Source organism: Schistocerca piceifrons, chromosome X (assembly GCF_021461385.2).
Source record: "Schistocerca piceifrons isolate TAMUIC-IGC-003096 chromosome X, iqSchPice1.1, whole genome shotgun sequence".
NCBI lineage: Eukaryota > Metazoa > Arthropoda > Insecta > Orthoptera > Acrididae > Schistocerca > Schistocerca piceifrons.
In genome coordinates, this window is record NC_060149.1 from 727720102 (window position 1) to 727743512 (window position 23411).

At 43.9% G+C, this 23411-nt stretch overlaps 1 protein-coding gene across 2 annotated transcripts in view; it reads left to right on the forward strand.

Moving 5' to 3' along the window:
* Positions 1-23411, forward strand: part of LOC124721896 (LIM and SH3 domain protein Lasp) — a 164242-nt gene that overhangs the window by 14590 nt on the left and 126241 nt on the right. For both annotated transcript variants that reach the window (XM_047247050.1, XM_047247049.1), the window contains exon 2: positions 22435-22529. In XM_047247050.1, the coding sequence (XP_047103006.1) occupies positions 22435-22529 (95 nt within the window). The remainder of the gene's footprint in view (positions 1-22434; positions 22530-23411) is intronic.

Consider the following 23411-nt stretch of genomic DNA (forward strand, 5'->3'; position numbering starts at 1 on the left):
TCGATGTGCTCTGGGATACAGAAACGTGTGACGTTCCACACATATCCTTGGTACTGTCATTAAACATTGTCCAAACTTAAAGGCTCATCAGAAAAAGAAATTTTCTAGCAAGTGTCACAACAAATGTTTGTATTATGCCCACTCGTTTGTCGGAGAAATACAACCTTTAACGAACTGGAAATGACTCAGGTGCTGAAAAAATTTCAACAAGTCCCAGGAGAAAAGTCTAGAAATGTGCCACGGAAGGGGGCATACTATGAAGACAAACGTCGAGGCAGTCCCACTGGTAGTGAGATAAAAATGAAGGAAGTTTAGTGGATAGAGCCAACGGCCTTGCCACTGTGGCAATGCCGGTTCGTGTCAGATCACCGAAGTTAAGTGCTGTCGGGCTTGCCTAGCACTTGGATGGGTGACCATCCGATCTGCCAAGTGCTGTTGGGAAGTGGAGCGCCTTGTAAGGCAAACTGAGGAGCTATGTGATTTAGAAATAGTGGCTCCCGTCTCGTAAACTGATATACGGCTGGGAGAGCAGTGTGCTGATCACGTGCCCCTCCATATCCGCGTCCAGTGACGCCTTTGGGTTGAGGATGACACGGCGGCCGGTCGGTACAGTTGGGCATTCAAAGGCCTGTTCGGACGGAGTTTAGTTGGGGATATAGGGCTATTGACCACCAGTGGCTATGAAGTAGTAGTGTAGTAGTGACCAGTCCTCTTGGCCACCAGTCACAGTCGTCCTTCAGTACAATTGTGATGGTACTATTGTCTTGTCACCATCCAGAACACCACCACCTTACTTCTTCTGCAGTTTGCATTGCCCTCCAAGAAACTCACTTCCCTGATAACAATTCTCCAGTGTTGTGTGGTTATCAGTCGTTTTGTTGGAACTGTGCTGGTTGCAAGAGGGCATCTGTAGGGATCTGTACTTTGATTCATACAGATGTCGTCAGTAAATGGATTTCCCTTCGTACTTCGTTGGAGGCAACAGCCGTTTGTAACGTTTACCTACTTACAGGCCAGCCACATACTAATGTTGAATTGACTGCATTAATCCTCTTTTTCTCCTACTTGGGGACTTCAACGCACACCACCCCCTATGCGGGGGGGGGGGGGGGGAGGGCGGGAGTGCCACTTCATCTGGTAGGGGCCTTCTAATTGACCAGCATCTCACCAACCATGATCTGTGCTTTCTCAGGTATGGTTTTCGTACAAATTTCAGTGCTGCCCATGGCACCTTATCAGCTGTTGATCTTACGGTCTCTTCCCTTAATTTTGTGGCTTCAGTATATTCGTCACTGCATGTCGACCACTTTCTGGTGATCCTGTTGTTTCCTTCCTGGTGCCAGACTCACTACCACATTAGACATTTCACTGAGCCAGTTGGCCATTGTATGCCTCTGCTGTTACATTCGCTGCCTACCTATCTGTTGGATTGTAGAGATGGGGTTGTGCAAGGCGTCTCATATGGATCATCTGCACAGCTATATCAGCTATTACCTATTCTATAGGTGCGCACCCCCCCCCACTCCCCTCCATCGTCAGCCAGTGATATGGGACCGAGTGGGGTGGCGCAGTGGTTAGACACTGGACTCGCATTCGGGAGGACGACGGTTCAATCCCGCGTCCGGCCATCCTGATTTAGGTTTTCCGTGATTTCCCTAAATCACTCCAGGCAAATGCCGGGATGGTTCCTCTGAAAGGGCACGGCCGCCTTCCTTCCCCATCCTTCCCTAATCCGATGAGACTGATGACCACGCTGTCTGGTCTCCTTCCCCAAACCAACCAGCCAGTGATGTGGTGTACCAAAGACATTGCAATAGCTATTCAAGATTGCTGACAATCCCTGCATTTATTCAAATGACATCCAAGCTCAAGCTTATCACTTTTAAGCGACTTTGTGCTAAGGCTCACTATCCAACCAAATATAGTAAGAAGGAATACTCGGGAGAGCTATATCTCCTCCTTGGGGACGTGTGCCTCATCATCTCGGGCATGGGCCAAGCTCAGTGATCTTAGAGGCTACCAGCTATAAACGGCTGTTCTGGGCCTTGTCCTACAGGATAGTGTTTGTACTGTTTTGGTTCTTGCAGGACATTTTTCGACCCACTTCGTGATAGCATTACATTCTCTTCCCATCTGGCTACTGTTCTACTGCAGATGTGACTAGTTGAAGATGTCCCCTTATATTTCACTCCCTACCAAGCTGTCAGATACCATAGTTTTCTTATTCTTAAATATCTCAAAACAGTTACTGACCAATTACCCTGACCAACGATTTCATCTGTAAGCTACTTGAGTGGATGATTGACCACAGATTATGCTGGATTAGTTGTAGAATTTTGGAACACGTATTATGTTCGAGTATAATGACTTTTCTGGAGACTAGAAATCTACTCTGTAGGAATCGGCATGGGTTTCGAAAAAGACGGTCGTGTGAAACCCAGCTCGCGCTATTCGTCCACGAGACTCAGAGGGCCATAGACACGGGTTCACAGATAGATGCCGTGTTTCTTGACTTCCGCAAGGCGTTCGATACAGTTCCCCACAGTCGTTTAATGAACAAAGTAAGAGCATATGGACTATCAGACCAATTGTGTGATTGGATTGAAGAGTTCCAAGATAACAGAACGCAGCATGTCATTCTCAATGGAGAGAAGTCTTCCGAAGTAAGAGTGATTTCATGTGTACCACAGGGGAGTGTCGTAGGACCGTTGCTATTCGCAATATACATAAATGACCTTGTGGATGACATCAGAAGTTCACTGAGGCTTTTTGCGGATGATGCTGTGGTATATCGAGAAGTTGTAACACTGGAAAATTGTACTGCAATGCAGGAGGATCTGCAACGAATTAACGCATGGTGCTGGAAATGGCAATTGAATCTCAATGTAAGCAAGTGCAATGTGCTACGAATACATATAGATAGATCCCTTATCATTTAGCTACAAAATAGCAGGTCAGCAACTGGAAGCAGTTAATTCCATAAATTATCAGGGAGTACGCATTAGGAGTGATTTAAAATGGAATGATCATATAAAGTTGATCGTCGGTAAAGCAGATGCCAGACTGAGATTCATTGGAAGAATCCTAAGGAAATGCAATCCGAAAACAAAGGAAGTAGGTTACAGTACGCTTGTTCGCCCACTGCTTGAATACTGCTCATCTGTGTGGGATCCGTACCAGATAGGGTTGATTGAAGAGATAGAGAAGATCCAACGGTGAGCAGCGCGCTTCGTTACAGGATCATTTAGTAATCGCGAGAGCGTTACGGAGATGATAAACTCCAGTGGAGGACTCTGCAGGAGAGACGCTCAGTAGATCGGTACGGGCTTTTGTTGAAGTTTCGAGAACATACCTTCACCGAGGAGTCAAGCAGTATGTTGCTCCCTCCTATGTATATCTCGCGAAGAGACCATGAGGATAAAATCAGAGAGATTAGAGCCCACACAGAGGCATACCGACAATCCTTCTTTCCACGAACAATACGAGACTGGAATAGAAGGGAGAACCGATAGAGGTACTTAAGGTACCCTCCGCCACACACCGTCAGGTGGCTTGCGGAGTATGGATGTAGATGTAGATTCTAGGATCTCGGGGCTTTGTGTCCTATCATTGTGGTTCCAGCGAGGGTCGATCCACACCCATCCATCTCCTCAGGTTGGAAACAGCAGCCCGACAGGCTTTTCCTAAATGTGAACGCCTTGTTGCAGTCTTTCACCAGCATAAGGTGTACGACACCACTTGGCGTCATCTCATTTTACTTACCCTCCATGACTGTAGCATCCGAGGACCTTCCCTACCGATTTTTATTCGTCAGTTTCTGCGCTACCAACTGTTCCAGGTTAGTCAGCACTTCATTCAGCTCACCATGGGTGCAAGAGAACGGGGACCTACTGGGCTCTGCATGGAGTGTCACTCTTCCCCTCATTGCCATCAACAGGCTAGTGACCTCTCTTGGTGCAGTGGTCACCTGCATTGTCAGCAATTTTTGCTTTTGATACAGCTCTGTTGGTAGCCTCAGCTGAACGCCAGCTCAAAGGTACAATTTGACAGGTTTTTGTATGGGCTCTTTCTCGTGGTTTCCAATTCTCTCCCACAAAAACGCAGATCATGCGTTTTTGCCATCGTACTGCAGTCCATCCTTACTCAGAACTGTACTCAGGAACACAGCACCTGGAAGTGGTAGCTCAGTCCCGTTTCTTGGGCCTCTTTTTTGATAAAAAGCTGTCTAGGCTGCCCCACATTTATCACCTGAAGACTAGCTGCATGCAAGAGCTTAACACTCTCTGCTTCCTTGCCCTTTAGCGGTGTGGATCATGCTGCTCTGATCCATATTTACTGGGACCTGGTTTCATCATGGATTGACTATGGTTGCTAGAGTTTTGGCTTAGCGGTTCGTTCAGCTTTGAAACTGTTGGGCCCTGTCCACTATCGTGCCATGTTTCTGGCCACTGGTGCCTTTGACTAATCCTGTAGGAAGTCTCCTTGGTGAAGCAGAGAGCTTCCCTCTTCAGGCTCGATGGTACCAGTGCTGGGCTCCTGAGCAGCGTCCATTCAACAATTTCCTGATCATTCCACTTATCCCATTGTCTTTGCATATAAGTGGTATTGTCATCCTGATTTTCAGCTTCGGCTGGGATTACCAGTAGAAGTGTAATTTGCTTTCTTTGGCCAAGATCTCTATCTCCCCTCTCAGCACTGTGCTTCCCTATGTTTTCTTACATACTCCCCCTTAGATTGTGTCCACGCCATGGATTAGGACTGGTCTCTTCCAAGGTCCTGAAGTGCCACCCTATGACCTTCCAGTGTCTGTTATGTCCAGTTCTTCAGGAGTTCCAGGGTGCCACAAACTTTCCACCAATAGCTCTACTATTCATCCAGTGGGATACATTTTTATACATTCTGCCAGTATGAAACGCCATTCACTGCCAGAAAAATGAATTGTTTTTATGGCAGAGCTGACAGTTGTTAGCAGAACCCTCCATTTCATTAAACGTGCCTCCCTTAACTCTATTTCAATGTGTACTGAGTTAGTGACCAGTCTCCAGCCTGTTGACCTGTGTTATTCTTGCAACCCTTAGGTCTCTGCTATTCATGACCTCGCTGACGTTAGTCATACTTCCTGCTTAATTGTCTTCCTCTGGGTCCCAATTCATATGGGCATCAGGGAATGAACTGGCAGACTGTTTGATTAGAGGAGCTGGTACTCAGTGTTCATCGTACTGAGCCCAGATATGGAATCTCTGCTTGCTCAGAAATGGAACGACTTCTCATGGGCTACTCCCCCGCCTAATACGCTATGAACAATCAAGGAAACTACTGCAGCATGGCGCCCTTTGTTCCGCTTCTCCTGGAAGGAATATGCAGTCATATGTCATGTACACATCAGTGATACTAGATGAACCCATAGTTTTCTTTTGTGTTATGAACAGCCACCACCACACTGTTGTTGTGGAGCCTTACAGATAGTAGCTCATATCTTGGCGGAAAGCCTTTTGCCTCTCCATGCTAAGTATGGACTTACGGACTCTGTCTCTAATTGGTGGACAGTTCATGAGTAGTTGAACTGGTTATCAGTTTTTTCTCTGCAAGTGGTTTTTATTCTGGTGTAAGGTTTTAATCTACATACAAAGCAGGGGCAGGGTGGTTGGTGATGGGGTTTCACCTGCTATATGCTAGGTCTGGAGAGCCCAGACCTTACCTCCTTGACCACGGTACTCTTTCATCCCGCATTTACTAGGTTTTAATCGCTTTTAGATTCGGTTTGTCTCCTTTGTGCCTTACCCAGTTTTCTATTCTGGGTGTCTCACTTTGGTGAATAGTGTATGATCTTGACCGTAATGGATCAGGGATGGGACTGCTGTGGGCGGGACATTACCTATCACATGCAGAGCCCTGGTGCCACCAAGCTGCTGACTTCTTGATCTCCTTCATATTGAGCTTATTGTTGATCGTACAACAGATGCCCATTACATTTTTAGCGTTCTCACTTTCAGTGTTATGAACCGCTACTATATCAGAAAACGATGTCTGTGGATGTCTTTACTTCTGGATGAACTGCTTTCGGGCCGAGGGACTGATGACGTTCGACGTTGTGGTGTCCCTGACTACTGCGCCCCCCCCCCCCCCGAAATTTACCAACCATCATAGTTGTCCCATGTCCAATTTTTGCAGACAGTGAACGCTTTGCAGTCCTAGTCTCACATCTCTGCTACTATGGCATGTCCACAGGATTTGTGCTACAGTGACCTTCACCCAATCATTTTATCGAGTACTCTATTCGAGACCCACTGATGCTTTACCTAGTGAAAAGCCAATTGGTACGCTTACTCTCAAAGCTTTCATCACGGTTTATCAAGTAAAGGATGCTGACGATATAATGCAAGAAACAATGAGTGTGATTGACCATACAGCACATAATGCGATATGCTGTATTGTAGTGATGTCAAGAAAGAGCGGAGACCATCAGAAACAAAGAGCATTCAACAATGAAGATGACATCCCTCAGCTAATATTTTAATTTTCTGAAAATCTAAGAGCTCAAGCACGTTATTTAATCAAACAATGGAAACGAAGTTGGAAATAGTGCATTGGTTCAATGACTACACATACCGGGTGATCAAAAAGTCAGTATAAATTTGAAAACTGAATAAATCACGGAATAATGTAGATAGAGAGGTACAAATTGACACACATCCTTGGAATGACATGGTTTTATTAGAACTAAAAAAATACAAAACTTCGAAAAATGTCCGACAATGGCGCTTCATCTGATCAGAATAGCAATAATTAGCATAACAAAGTAAGACAAAGCAGAGATGATGTTCTTTACAGGAAATGCTCAATATGTCCACCACCATTCCTCAACAATAGCTGTAGTCGAGGAATAATGTCGTAAACAGCACTGTAAAGCATGTTTGGAGTTATGGTGAGGCATTGGTGTCGGATGTCGTCTTTCAGCATCCCTAGAGATGTCGGTCGATCATGATACACTTGCAACTTCAGGTAACCCCAAAGCCAATAATCGCACGGACTGAGGTCTGGGAACCTGGGAGGCCAAGCATGACGAAAATGGTGGCTGAGCACATGATCATCACCAAATGATGCGCGCAAGAGATCTTTCATGCATCTACCAATACTTCGTTTTTTTTTCTGATAAAACCCCATGTCATTCCAAGCATGTGTGTCAAATTTTACCTCTATCTACATTATTCCGTGGCTTATTAAGTTTTCAAATTTATACTGACTTTTTGATCACCCAGTACACTGATCAGCCAAAACTTTATGGCTACCTACCTAATAACGGTATGTCCATCTTCGGGATGGAGAACAGCTGCGACACATTGTGGTGTGGAGGTAATGAGGCCCATGTAGGTTCCTGGAGGGAGCTGGTACCACATCTGCACACACACGTCACCCAATTCCTGTAAATCTAGGGAAGGGGAGTGCACATCCCAAGGGGAGTGCACATCCCTGACGACACATTCAGTCACTTCCAAGATAAGTCTGATTGGGTTCAGATGTGGCGAGTTGCAGGGTCAGCATATCAACATGAACTCACCACTATGTTACTCTCATCACACGTTTGGTATTGTGACGTGGTGCATTATCTTATTGAAAAAGCTACTGACGTCGGGAAATATGATCGTCATAAAGGGGTGTACGTGGACAGCAACCACAGTAAAATACTCCTTGGCCGTCAAAGTGCCTTGCTCGAGCTCAGCTGTACCCATGAATGCTGACGTGTATGTTCTCCAGGGCATAACGGAGCCGCCACCACCTTAACTCCGTCCTGCAGTATGAGTGTCGAGGAGCTGTTCCCTTGGAAGACAACAGGTTCAGGCCCTCTCATCGACATGGTGAAGGTATAGTGATTCATCAGACCATGCAGTGCTCTGCCACAGCGCCAACGTCCAGTGCCGATGGTCTCGTGCCCATTTCAGTCATAGTGCCTGATGTCATGGTGTTAACATTAGCACATACGAGGTGCATTCAAGTTCTAAGGCCTCCGATTTTTTTTTTTTCCTCCGGACTGGAAAGAGATAGAAACATGCGCATTGTTCTAAAATGAGGCCGCGTTCACTGTCAATACGTCCCAGAGATGGCAGCACCGTACGGCAAATTGAATTTTATCACCAACGGCGAGAATGAGAACTGTTTTAAATACTTAAAATGGCCACGTTTTCCTTACTTGAACAGTGTGCAATCATACGTTTTCTGAATTTGCGTGGTGTGAAATCAATTGAAATTCATCGACAGTTGAAGGAGACATGTGATGATGGAGTTATGGATGTGTCGAAAGTGCGTTCCTGGGTACGACATTTTAATGAAGGCAGAACATCGTGTGACAACAAATCGAAACAACCTCGGGCTTCCACAAGCCGGTCTGACAACATGATCGGGGAAGTGGAGAGAATTGTTTTGTGCGATCGCCGAATGACTGTTGAACAGATCGCCTCCAGAGTTGGCATTTCTGTGGGTTCTGTGAACACAATCCTGCATGACGGCCTGAAAATGCTAAGTGTCATCCAGGTGGGTGCCATGAATGCTGACGGACGACCACATGGCTGCTCGTGTGGCATGTTGCCAAGCAGTGTTGACGCGCAATGACAGCATGAATGGGACTTTCTTTTCGTCGGTTGTGACAATGGATGATACGTGGATGCCATTTTTCAATCCAGAAACAAATCGCCAGTCAGCTCAATGGAAGCACACAGATTCACCGCCACCAAAAAAATTTCAGGTAACCGCCAGTGCTGAAAAAATGGTGTCCATGTTCTGGGACAGCGAGGGGGTAATCCTTACCCATTGCGTTCCAAAGGGCACTACGGTAACAGGTGCATCCTACGAAAATGTTTCGAAGAACAAATTCCTTCCTGCACTGCAACAAAAACGTCCGGGAAGGGCTGCGCGTGTGCTGTTTCACCAAGACAACGCACCCGCACATCGAGCTAACGTTACGCAACAGTTTCTTCGTGATAACAACTTTGAAGTGATTCCTCATGGTCCCTACTCACCTGACCTGCCTCCTAGTGACTTTTGGCTTTTTCCAACAATGAGACACTGTGCGGCCACGGAGATTCACCAGTCGTGCTGCTATTGCCTCAGCGATTTTCCAGTGGTCAAAAGACTCCTAAAGAAGCCTTCGCTGCTGCCATGGAATCATGGCGCCAGCGTTGTGAAAAATGTGTACGTCTGCAGGGCGATTACGTCGAGAAGTAACGCCAGTTTCATCGATTTCGGGTGAGTAGTTAATTAGAGAAAAAAAAAAAAAAAAAAAATCGGAGGCCTTACAACTTGAATGCACCTCGTATATGTGTTGTTGCCCCCCATGAACCATGGACCTTGCCGTTGGTGGGGAGGCTCGCGTGCCTCAGCGATACAGATAGCCGTACCGTAGGTGCAACCACAACGGAGGGGTATCTGTTGAGAGGCCAGACAAACTTGTGGTTCCTGAAGAGGGGCAGCAGCCTTTTCAGTAGTTGCAAGGGCAACAGTCTGGATGATTGACTGATCTGGCCTTGTAACAATAACCAAAACAGCCTTGCTGTGCTGGTACTGCGAACGGCTGAAAGCAAGGGGAAACTACAGCCGTAATTTTTCCCGAGGGCATGCAGCTTTACTGTATGATTACATGATGATGGCGTCCTCTTGGGTAAAATATTCCGGAGGTAAAATAGTCCCCCATTCGGATCTCCGGGCGGGGACTACTCAAGAGGATGTCGTTATCAGGAGAAAGAAAACTGGCGTTCTACAGATCGGAGCGTGGAATGTCAGATCCCTTAATCGGGCAGGTAGATTAGAAAATTTAAAAAGGGAAATGGATAGGTTGAAGTTAGATATAGTGGGAATTAGTGAAGTTCAGTGGCAGGAGGAAAAAGACTTCTGGTCAGGTGACTACAGGGTTATAAACACAAAATCAAATAGGGGTAATGCAGGAGTAGGTTTAATAATGAATAGGAAAATAGGAATGCGGGTAAGCTACTACAAACAGCATAGTGAACGCATTATTGTGGCCAAGATAGATACGAAGCCCACACCTACTACAGTAGTACAAGTTTATATGCCAACTAGCTCTGCAGATGACGAAGAAATTGAAGAAATGTATGATGAAATAAAAGAAATTATTCAGATTGTGAAGGGAGACGAAAATTTAATAGTCATGGGTGACTGGAATTCGTGTGTAGGAAAAGGGAGAGAAGGAAACATAGTAGGTGAATACGGATTGGGGGACAGAAATGAAAGAGGAAGCCGCCTGGTAGAATTTTGCACAGAGCACAACATAATCATAACTAACACTTGGTTTAAGAATCATGAAAGAAGGTTGTATACATGGAAGAACCCTGGAGATACTAAAAGGTATCAGATAGATTATATAATGGTAAGACAGAGATTTAGGAACCAGGTTTTAAATTGTAAGACATTTCCAGGGGCAGATGTGGACTCTGACCACAATCTATTGGTTATGACCTGTACATTAAAACTGAAGAAACTGCAAAAAGGTGGGAATTTGAGGAGATGGGACCTGGATAAACTAAAAGAACCAGAGGTTGTACAGAGATTCAGGGAGAGCATAAGGGAGCAATTGACAGGAATGGGGGAAATAAATACAGTAGAAGAAGAATGGGTAGCTTTGAGGGATGAAGTAGTGAAGGCAGCAGAGGATCAAGTAGGTAAAAAGACGAGGGCTAGTAGAAATCCTTGGGTAACAGAAGAAATATTGAATTTAATTGATGAAAGGAGAAAATATAAAAATGCAGTAAGTGAAACAGGCAAAAAGGAATACATACGTCTCAAAAATGAGATCGACAGGAAGTGCAAAATGGCTAAGCAGGGATGGCTAGAGGACAAATGTAAGGATGTAGAGGCCTATCTCACTAGAGGTAAGATAGATACCGCCTACAGGAAAATTAAAGAGACCTTTGGAGATAAGAGAACGACTTGTATGAATATCAAGAGCTCAGATGGAAACCCAGTTCTAAGCAAAGAAGGGAAAGCAGAAAGGTGGAAGGAGTATATAGAGGGTCTATACAAGGGCGATGTACTTGAGGACAATATTATGGAAATGGAAGAGGATGTAGATGAAGATGAAATGGGAGATACAATACTGCGTGAAGAGTTTGACAGAGCACTGAAAGACCTGAGTCGAAACAAGGCCCTCGGAGTAGACAATATTCCATTGGAACTACTGACGGCCGTGGGAGAGCCAGTCCTGACAAAACTCTACCATCTGGTGAGCAAGATGTATGAAACGGGCGAAATACCCTCAGACTTCAAAAAGAATATAATAATTCCAATCCCAAAGAAAGCAGGTGTTGATAGATGTGAAAATTACCGAACTATCAGTTTAATAAGTCGCAGCTGCAAAATACTAACGCGAATTCTTTACAGACGAATGGAAAAACTAGTAGAAGCCAACCTCGGGGAAGATCAGTTTGGATTCCGTAGAAACACTGGAACACGTGAGGCAATACTGACCTTACGACTTATCTTAGAAGAAAGATTAAGGAAAGGCAAACCTACGTTTCTAGCATTTGTAGACTTAGAGAAAGCTTTTGACAATGTTGACTGGAATACTCTCTTTCAAATTCTAAATGTGGCAGGGGTAAAATACAGGGAGCGAAAGGCTATTTACAATTTGTACAGAAACCAGATGGCGGTTATAAGAGTCGAGGGACATGAAAGGGAAGCAGTGGTTGGGAAGGGAGTAAGACAGGGTTGTAGCCTCTCCCCGATGTTGTTCAATCTGTATATTTAGCAAGCAGTAAAGGAAACAAAAGAAAAATTCGGAGTAGGTATTAAAATTCATGGAGAAGAAATAAAAACTTTGAGGTTTGCCGATGACATTGTAATTCTGTCAGAGACAGCAAAGGACTTGGAAGAGCAGTTGAATGGAATGGACAGTGTCTTGAAAGGAGGATATAAGATGAACATCAACAAAAGCAAAACAAGGATAATGGAATGTAGTCTAATTAAGTCGGGTGATGCTGAGGGAATTAGATTAGGAAATGAGGCACTTCAAGTAGTAAAGGAGTTTTGCTATTTGGGGAGCAAAATAACTGATGATGGTCGAAGTAGAGAGGATATAAAATGTAGGCTGGCAATGGCAAGGAAAGCGTTTCTGAAGAAGAGAAATTTGTTAACATCCAGTATTGATTTAAGTGTCAGGAAGTTGTTTCTGAAAGTATTTGTATGGAGTGTAGCCATGTATGGAAGTGAAACATGGACGATAAATAGTTTGGACAAGAAGAGAATAGAAGCTTTCGAAATGTGGTGCTACAGAAGAATGCTGAAGATTAGATGGGTAGATCACATAACTAATGAGGAGGTATTGAATAGGATTGGGGAGAAGAGAAGTTTGTGGCACAACTTGACTAGAAGAAGGGATCGGTTGGTAGGACACGTTTTGAGGCATCAAGGGATCACAAATTTAGCATTGGAGGGCAGCGTGGAGGGTAAAAATCGTAGAGGGAGACCAAGAGATGAATACACTAAGCAGATTCAGAAGGATGTAGGTTGCAGTAGGTACTGGGAGATGAAAAAGCTTGCACAGGATAGAGTAGCATGGAGAGCTGCATCAAACCAGTCTCAGGACTGAAGACAACAACAACAACATGTGTTGTTGACTGCCGAGGCCTATCGTTAGGAGTGTTCGGTGCACTGTGTGTTCTGACACACTTGTACTGTGCCCGGCATTGAAGTTTGTTAGTTCGCCGCCCCCCCCCCCTGTCCTGGGGTTGGGTTGTTTTGGGGTAGGAGACAAGACAGCGAGGTCATCGGTCTCATCGGATTAGGGAAGGACGAGGAAGGAAGTCGACCGTTCCCTTTCAAAGGAACCATCCCGGTGTCTGCTTGGAGCGATTTAGGGAAATCACGGAAAACCTAAACCAGGATGGCCGGACGCGGGATTAAACCGTCGTCCTCCCGAATGAGTCCAGTGTGCTAATCACTGCGCAACCTCGCTCGGTCCCCTGTCCTGTATTACCAGTATGCCTAGCCTACGACGTTTGACATCTGTAATAAGGGGAGGCCGCCCAGCACCACGATGTCTGGACACAGTTTCACCTTGGTTTCGCCACGCGTTGAAGACACCACAGTACTCCTCGTGCCGAGCCTCAAGGCCGTTACAATCTGCTCTCGGTCAAATTCAGATTGTGTGCCTTCCGTATCTACACACGAACAGCACGCTCACTGATACTGAATGCACCATGCGTGTGTCTGACTAGCAGTCATTTCTCGCCAAGTGACACTGCTATCGCCCGGACGGTTTATATCGATAGGTCACTGATCATAATGTTCTGGCTGATCAGTGTACAGCGCGAAAGTGTGGAAAAAACTGCGACACAGCAACGGAAACCCTTAGTTTTAGACCGAGGACATCGCTGAATTATTGATGCACTATACGGAACTGTCAGCGTCAGACAGGTTCCATCCTGTTTTTACTCGACATCATTTTTAAGAAAAAATGACAATTTATCGTTTAACACTCCACAGATACACCTATGACGCCCTGTTTACAGACTGGATATTACAGTGCACTAGCAAGATACCTCCCTAGGCTCAGATACCACACAAAACCATGTATTTCACCAATAAGGTACTATAATAAAGTACACTGGATTTTTAACAAGATTTACCTAGAGTTTTTCCTACTTAGAGGACGGAAAGTGTTATTGTACCTGGTGGTGGTGGTGGTGGTGGTGGTGGTGGTGGTGGTGGTGGTGACGGTGACACCACATCTTAAACACGTTACTTTTTTGACACTTCCAAAATAACCTCCGACTTTTATTAAACTTCTTTCTCATAGACATTTAAGATAGTTCGTACTAAACTTGGCAATAAACATAAATACCACATTGATCCATAAGGTTAATTTTTGAGTGCTACCCTTTTCACAGTTCAGATAAACGAAATTGATAAATTTATTGTCGGTCTTACATGTCGACGGCAGCTATTTGTGCTATAGTTGGACGTTATTATGTTCACGAAAATGCCATCTTGTTAGGACCATTCAGAAGACGTCCCTGAGCTTAAAATAGCTATAATTTTTTCGCCTACAAAATCGTGGGTGCTGCACTTCCAGAGAATTTGATCTACCCACTCACAGCCTGCATGCCTGGCTATCCAATAGCTGGAAGCTTTTCGGAACTGCTGTTACAAAACCAACGTGGTTACCACACATAAAGCAGCTCAGGGGAACCTGCATGTGTACATTACTCTTAATACATCTTTGTAAACACTTGAGTATTGATGTTATAGTAAAATCTTCCGGTCATTGTTTTTAACCCTACTAAACCACAGGTGTGTGGCTTTGTGGTCAGAAGCTGCCTTTGTTTTGGCCTTCCAGACCCTGAGCACATCACTGAAGTCTAACTTGCGACTAATCCTTTCCGCACTAGACCTATCGTTATTTGATCTTCAGAGATACATCGCCAAAATCTGTTAACTATTCGTGTAAGATTTGATGCTATAAAATCATTATTACACTGCGCTCTTCGTGAATTGTTTGGAAAAAAATGAGACCAGCAAAGGTTAGGCTAGAAGAGAAGCAATGGCCAGTTTTTTCTCTGGCGATAACTTACCCCCACTTCACCCCTGCCCCACAGATGAGAAGACACCTTGGTGTTCGTCTCGACGTAGGTTGAGAAGTGTCCTCCGGTGTGGCATAAAGGATCACACGGACTCTTAATTCATTGCAATAGGTTATATTCGGTACTCGACTACCACGCAGCCTTTACTCTGATACACACTGGTGGCGCAAAGGACAAGGAGTCTGCTATGCGTTCATCGACAAAAACGTTCATAAACAACACTCCTGTCCCTCTTTATGCGGTGTCTACACCGCTAAATTAGTGCCAATGCACAGATCTCATACACTTGCATCAAACTGACAAATATTTTCCTGTTCAGACTGCTTCCGTAGTTTGAAGTTAAAGCGTATAGTTCCTCGTTTTCACCGTAGACGGACCAGTAGGGAAGTGTTTCGGGGGGGGGGGGGGGGGGGGTAGGGGGTGCGGAAGACAGTGGAGTCAATGTCTTAATGCTGAATCGGAGCGATTTATCTGACGTCCAGAACGACGTGACCATCGGCTTCAGGGCCAAGGGTGGAAACATTTCCGAAACGGCGAAGCTTGTAAACTGTTCGCGGGCCGCCATGGTTAAAGTACACCGTGCTCAGCAAAATGGCGCTATCCAAAATCGACACAGGGGCACCTGTGATGCACCACTGGCAATAGATGACAGGGTTGAGAGACGGCTGCAAAGATGCGTAAGGGCGAACAAATGTGAAATTGTTGACCAGTTGAACGCCGAACAAAAGGGCTATCAACAATGTCTAATTGTGTGCATGGCAAAAGCTGTTGGGGCTCATATGCGTCCTCAAGAGGTTGGGGGGAGGGAGGGCGCCATTTACTCCCTCCTGGAATGATGGATACAGACTTCTTCTTTACAGAATTCTGACGCATTTCTAAAGCTGTTTGTTTTCGATAATATTACTACAAAATATAAAATAGCTGAGTGGAACGGTGAAAACTGTAGCTTTAGAAAGCACCATTAACTAGGATTTGTGTATACCACTTCCATGGCACTGGACGGTTTTGTCGCTGTTCTGCACTCCTGGCGGATGCGGGCCTTCACAGAACGTAGCGAATATGGAGTCCTCAATCCATCTTTTGTCGCTTCCTAGCTTAACCGTTATCGAGTTGCGGAAAGGGACCGTTTAAAGACCGACCACATAGTTAAAGTTTCGGCAATATATCTGCCTGAAATCCGTTCCCCATTCATTAAAGAATTCGTCTCTTTGTCCTGCTGAACAACTTAATCAAAACAGAAATAGTTTCTTTAGACGGTCTTGAACAGTTGTAAAAAAGGTCTCTGTTGCTCCATCGTGGCTGCGGGAGAGCGGCAGTCAGATATTTACCGAAGAAAAATCACTAAATAACAGTATGTTGTCAGAAGTTATTTTATTTACACGACCGGTTTCGGCATATCGTTAATGCCATCTTCAGGCCCCTATGCACCCCATGTATAGAGAATGAAATACATCGTGGCATTCATCGCCGGAGCCGCCAATACCTGGATTCCGTGAACTTTGTCTGGTGTCTACTTCAAAGACTTCACGACAAGACCCTCCCCCTCAATGAAAAAAAATCACAATTAAGGTATTGATGGCTCCTGTTATGCATGCTTCAATGTATTTGATTCTCTGTACGTGATGAGTATAAGTATCTGAAGATGACATTGAAATGCCGAAGCTGATCGTGTAAATAAAATAATTTAAGATTTTGATGATTTTTCTTTGGTAGTTAAGTGGTAATAAAAGTTAGGAACTAAATCATACCATGTACCGCTATACTTTTCACTATCAATTTCGTTCAAAATCAGGGCATATGTACCAAAGGGGAACAACTATGTACATGTGCTTGTTACGTGGTCGTTCTCCTTTGGAACCAATGGTTCGATGATACTCAAATTGTGACCGAAATTGGTTATCAAAATAAAGATATAAGTACGGCTGTGTTGCCTGCTGCAGTTCTTAAGCTTAATCAGAAAACTAGTATACAATTGCCTGTATACAAAGATCCATCATGGCTCCCAGTATTAAAAAAAAATAGTTGGCGCGAGTGCTTTAAAATAAGTCAGTAGATATGACTATTTGCTGTTGCGCAGCTACTCCGCCCTGCCACGGTTCGTGCGGCTCCCCCCACCCCCGTCGGAGGTTAGAGGCCTCCCTCGTGTGTGTGTGTGTGTGTGTGTGTGTGTGTGTGTGTGTGTGTGTGTGTTTTGTCCTTAGTGTTAGTTAAAGTTAGATTAAGTAGTTTGTAAGCCTAGGGACCGATGACCTTAGCAGTTTGCTCCCATAGGAACTTACCATCACCATGACGAGTTCATGAACAAAGAAAAATATTACAGATGACATCAAAGTTGAGTGGCTCTTTTTTCTGTTCATTTTCTGTTTCTCCAGTTTCAGGCGTATTAATCAGTGACAGTATTGCCTGGTTACTTTCTTTGATACATAACACGATTTCTTCAATGTCAGATTTTCAGTATTCAGTATCAAGCCAGAACAATTCGTATATTAACAGGCTGAATACACTGCATGTAATCATGTGAAATGTCAATGAATTACAAACATCAGCTGTGTACGGGAAGTTGATAGAAATTAACGGAGAGTTGAAAATGTGTGCCCAAGTGGGATTAGAACATGGGATCTCCTACTCACTAGCCAGGCGCTCTAACCCCTAAGCCATCGAGGAGACAAGAGTTAGCGCGGCTGCGCGGATTTATCCCAAGCGCACCCCCCCCCCCCCCCCCCCCCAAGCAGACCCGCATTCTCCATATATTCAACACACTACGAAAGTAGTGTTCCCTGCCCATTAATCTCAATGCTGCTGGCAAGGCCTATTCCCGCTTGTGTTCGAGCGTGTGTGTGCATCCGCACAGAAATGATTCTTGGCTTGTTTTTGCCTTAATTATATGTGTATGTCCGAAAGAAGACACAATACACATGTAATCACGTTGTGGTTGAACTTTCATTTTATCCACGTTTGCCGCCTTATATACAAACTTCTGTTGCACAATCACGTACAGTCCATAACTGAGACGATATGTTCCTTGTTTTTAAAGAATATGTTGCCAAAATGTACAGTCCTGGACAAAACCAGCGAGACCCCTCGCCTTTTCGTTATGCTGATCCGCACAGCTTTAAAGTATGCTACACAGCATAACAGGCAAGGAGACGAAATGCTACCAACATACTATGCGCAGGCGTGAAATTGAAAAAATATCCGAACTATGTCAGACTTTTCTCAATCATGTGTAAGACTATATTAATACTGATTGGTGTGTTAAACACAACACGTAAATATAAGATATAAATGAAAGAAGAAAGCTAATTAGTATTAACTGTACTAATAAAAATGAATTTCAGCTTGTCGAGATAACATAACTGTTTTAGTAATACAAAGTACCCCATATCGTTACGAATTAGGAAATTAATATGCGCATTCGGCAGCGAAACGGTCTGTGTAAACGTTCAGACCAGTCATACTGGATTACCGTTGCTGACCTACCAGGAAGGTGTGCAAATTTAGCAATGCGTGAAGATTCATAACGAAATTCAGTTAAAAAATCATTCAGTGCCACACTTAAGTCAATTCATATTGATATCCACAGGGCGCCGGTACAGAATAAAGGTAGCAATAAAACGTATTGGGGGCGCGATAATTTCTTAAAATTTCTGTAGTCAATCTGTCTCCATCGAGATTAGAACCGAAAACAAATCAGACCACCCTTGCAGTATCACACACCTTTCACTACGCTAGCAGACAACCCAGGCAAACAGCCATGTATTATTACCCCAGACACAAATAAGTCGGCAATTTCGCAATGAAAATGGCAAAATGATCTGCAGTTTCTGTTGCATAGAACTTTCTAATTGTAGTGTTTACCAGAACTTTCAGCAAATTGTGTGAAACGGGTATTCTTCAGTTCCCGTTTTTCTTTTGAACATGTAGTTAAACAACCTGTGCAGGAACAGCAGCACATTGTTGCATTGGAGCGACATAGTCCTACTACTAGCACACGGCGACTTTGTCCACGTCTGAAGTCCGCAGCTCGTGGTCTAGTGGGTAGCGCTGCTGCTTCTGGATCACGGGGTCCCGGATTAGATTCCTTACCACGTGTAACCCACATGTTGGTGTACGCGTACGTGGAAAAAGTGTTTGCGCAGCAATCATAGACACAATTTAACCGAGGCGTAATAAGGGGAACCAGTCCGCATTCGCCAAGGCGGATGGAAAACCGCCTTAAAACCCATCCACAGACTGGCCGGCACACCGGATCTCGACACTAATCCGCCGGGCGGATTCGTGCCGGGGTGCGGCACGCCTTCCCGCCCGGAAAGCAGTGCATTAGGCCGCACGGGTAACCGGGTGGGCTATACAGAAAACAAAAATTTACCTTAAATGTGTTCTCTCGGAAACCATTCGGATTAGGGTATATGTCCATATGAAGCTCCTTGCTTCAAATGATGTCTATCATGTCCCTGAATACTGAACATTCCTCCTTGGACGCCCTGTAGATAAGGAAATGTGCTTCTACATTGGGGAAACAGTTCTTTTTGCCGTAATACCCAAACATGTTTTGGAGATACAAATGATAAACAGGCGTTAAGTAATAGTTGTACTGCAAATGTCAGACGGTTATATGAACTTAGGCATTGAACACTAAGATATATATTTTTCCTGTCAGTATTCTTTAATAATTTTATTGATGTAAATACCATATCTCAAACTACTATGTATATGGTGCAAAAATTCCGTGTGTTATTTGACAGAATAAATGAACCCACTGAAGAAGGAAAAACGTGTTTGGACATTAAAACAAGAATTGTTCGTTAAATGCTAAACATAATTTCTACATTATATACGCAGCATTTAATCATGAGGCTGAAAATACAGATCATTAAATGAGAAAGGATGTATTCATATTAATATCAAATTATTTGCTTTGATTATATGCGTGCCTATTGAGATTCAGTAAGTCTGCTGTACATAGTGTCAAATTCACAGGGCAAGGCTTGTTTTCAGACTCATAAAATCAGTAGTATAAAAAAATTCTAGTTTTAGAATATTGCCCTCTCTTAAATATTATCCGAATGAATTATTTGCACGATTTCTTCATGGCCATGTAATTCGTATGAAGACGACGGAGCAGCTTGTTGCAGTGGTGAAGGCAGTGGATACGTATTCGAGAGAGGTAGAGCTGTAATTCTCGTGGAGTGGTCCAGATTAGTGATTTCCGTAGTTTCTCTACATCACCCAGTGCGAATGCAGAGTGTGTGCCATTGGAAAGGGCATGCCTGATTTAATCTCCCATCCTTCTTCAGGTTGAACTCGTATTCCATCCTTAATGATAACGATGTTGAATTTTAGTTCTTCTTTCCTTTCAAGAAGGGGGTCTATTATCTCACAGTCAGACTGCTGCATACGAATTCGTATTCTTTGTACCACTGAAAAATACATTTGACCATCCTGGTACCGTCAAATGTGATACGTGCTTGTGGTAGCAGCCCACGTCTGCTTAGATCAACCCTGTGTACGACAGCAGCCGGTAGAAATATCCACTTCATAATTTTGGAAAAATTGACTCAGAGGCTATCTCTGTGCATTTAAATACAAATGAAAATATTCGAGGTTGATTCCTTGGTCGCTCCAAATTTTTTTCTTGCAAAGTTGAATGAAAAATGCTAATTTGCGCCCTGATAATTTGTACGATCTGGAAAGGTATCCCCATTTGACAGTTTTCCCCCGAGACGACCTTCAACTGTCGGTATCCCTAGAACTACCTGGGCAAGCAACTTCAGATGTTGGAGAAAGACGGGCATATCACCTCCAGTAGACAACGTTAATTAAAGCATCCTGCTGTTGGAACCGACCTTCCAGCTGGGGACAGCTTTACCTGAGAATGTTTCACTGTCGTTCTCGGTCAAAGAAGGCCCTGTTCCTTTGGGAAACAAGATAACATTGGAGTTCAGGACATGATCTGGCGGTTACTATAGCCAAGAAGGCTTCTCAGAAACAGTCCAGTAGCCTATTACACCAGTTTCGTAAGCACAATAGATTTCTAAACGGTCGAATGGGACAAGTTTAGATTGGAACAGACCAATGGCCGCGACCCACGTAGGTGGGTTGCTGTTGTCTTCAGCCACAACACGGAAGGAAGGAAGGAAGGAAGGAAGGAAGATCATGGTTTAACGTCCCATGACAACGGGCTCATTAAAAACGGAGCACAAGCTCGGTTTGTTTTTGTTGAGTATGGGGAAGGAAATCGGTCGTGCCCTTTCAAAGGAACCGTTCCAGAATTTGCCTGCAGCGATTTAGGGAAATAAGGAAAACCTAAATCTGTGTGGCCGGGTCTCAATTTGAACTGCTGTCCTCCCGAATGAGAGTCCATTGTGCTAACCAGTGAGCCACCCCGCTCGGTTTGAGTATAGGAGATAGTTGGGTGGCACGTGACTTCCCTGCTTTATGAGGTCAGAAAGTGGTACTTCGTGTCTTAATGTAAAAAAATTATGTAACACCTTCTTCATACGCTGACTAAAAGGAGTCCTGATTCATTTGAATAGCCGCCAGATGCCTCAACTGACGACTAGAAAAACAGTCTAGGTTATTTCAGGTCTCTATTGTAACAATAGTCCTTTAAATGATGGCGTCCTAAGTTACGACGGAGTTGTTGATACACATTGCTTGTTTATGCAAGCTATGTTGTCTGTTTCTTTTTAATCCCCCAATTATTTATCTGTAACCTTGCATTATATTTTTTACATTTTGATTTTGTTACGTCGGTTTTTAAGGAGTTTCTCTGTTTTTAACTACAATCACCAACGTATGTTCGATGTAGGAGTAGCAGGACTTAATGCTGGTAATTGTAGTTCCCTTTCCCAGTATTTACTCAGCATGACGAGCAGAAGTATTGGCGTCAAGTTGCTGACCAGACAGTGTGCCACGTATTAAATCTCATTTCCGGAGTTTTCATGAGATGATAATCTGTCAATTAAATTAAATGTAGCTCATCAGCGCCCTTCCCCACCGCCCCTTAGCCCACAGCTTTATCCCCCCCTCCCCCTCTATAGAACCAATCATGTTGGGTGTTTCATTCTCCCTTTCATTTTCGCAATTGTATGAGACTACAAATAGGCAGTCTGTACCGATGTTACAGATGGAGAAAGGTGTATGAAAGTAGCCCATTACTGAGTCATGAGACGGCATAACGTTACATCGTGGAAAAAACAAATAGAATCCAGGCACAGCCGGTTGATTCTGAGAATAGTATTTACCACTTAATCATCTCTGTTATGTAGAAATAAAGGATAACATCAGCATTTGTTATCCTCTGAATTACTTAATAGCATCTCTTTCCGTTTTTTTGCATGTCAAGAGATGAAATTGTGCCATGAGAGCCGGCGTGTTGCTAACCCAGTATTTTTTAACGTTGGCGTGAAATATATTTGTATTTTACATGGTGTAGCACGTGTATTGAATTGACGAATGAAACAGTAGAACAGTGCACTGAAAAAGCAGCCTTACGTTTAGACTCTGGGAAATGCGTGTTGCCTAACTATATCTGCTTTGGATGGCAGTTTTTTTCCTGGGACGCCTGTGTGGTACACAGATCTCTCGGCCGCTAATTTCGGCTTTCGGGACAGAAGTAACTGATTTTGTATAAAGCGGCTCCTCACTTCTCACGCTTCTGATTCGAACCTGTAGCATTGGTGGGTCCGCATGTCGAAGATGATGATAGTTCACTTGCGGAGGTAGAACCACAGTTATATAAATTCATTGTTGTATAACGTATTTAAAGTTGGTATGTTACATGTTGTTAAGACTTTAAGATGTGACTAATGCTGTGTGTGCTAACGTGCAATTTGAATTCTAGGTGTGGCACAAGCTCTGCTTCAAATGCCAAGTCTGCAACATGACGCTCAGCATGAAGACGTACAAAGGCTTCAATAAGCAGCCTTACTGCGAAGCGTAAGTGTTCACACGATTCACTGTTTTTTGATATAAGGCTTGTATAAGATACAGGTCAGTCATGATTTTTTCCATTTACAGCGAGATAAAGGACCAGTCTTTGTAAGACGTAAATTTTGTTTTTGCAAGTTATTTTGTATTAAAATAGTTCTCTTAATTTTTATAAGCTGAAACTATTACTTTATGACTAGTTTTCTTCAGTAACTATCTTACCTGCTGTCTCTCGCCACCACAGGTCTCCTATCGCCGATGAGTACACTGTTATCTATAGTGTAGATCTAAGACTGTACGTTCAGTCCGCTTCATTCAGACGTGAATATGTGATTGTTGATATCTTTCAGAGATTGGTAGCTTTCGTGAGTGCAGCAGAGCATCGAAGTACAGGTTTCGTTTTTCGTAACAAACGATTTAAACGTGAATTTCCTCTGTGGTCTTTAGTTTAAATTCCCAAATTCCGTGTGTGTGTGTGTGTGTGTGTGTGTGTGTGTGTGTGTGTGTGTGTGTGTGTGTGTGTTTATTTAGCGAGCACAGTTCCGTGTTTTAATTACATAGTATTTTTGGATATAACTCTTAGAGCCTGTAACGAGAACAGACTTACTCAGTTTTTCCTGTGTACTTTAAACTACAAAGTCTAAAATTTCTTATGTGTTTTTGTATTTGAGCCAGTCTGGCTTTTTTATTGCTGTGTAGCGTAGAGTCCGGCTGTTTCTGGTATGGAGAGGAACTGGATCTGCTGTGTTTGAACGCGAGTTGAGTTACTAGGCCTTCACTCACAGCTCCAGGGGGTTGCTGGCTTTGGTTGTGCAGGTAGAGGCTTTTGCCTATGGGCATCACTGCGCGTTCTCATCTTTATTGTGGTCGCCTCGGGTACTGCCCGCACTG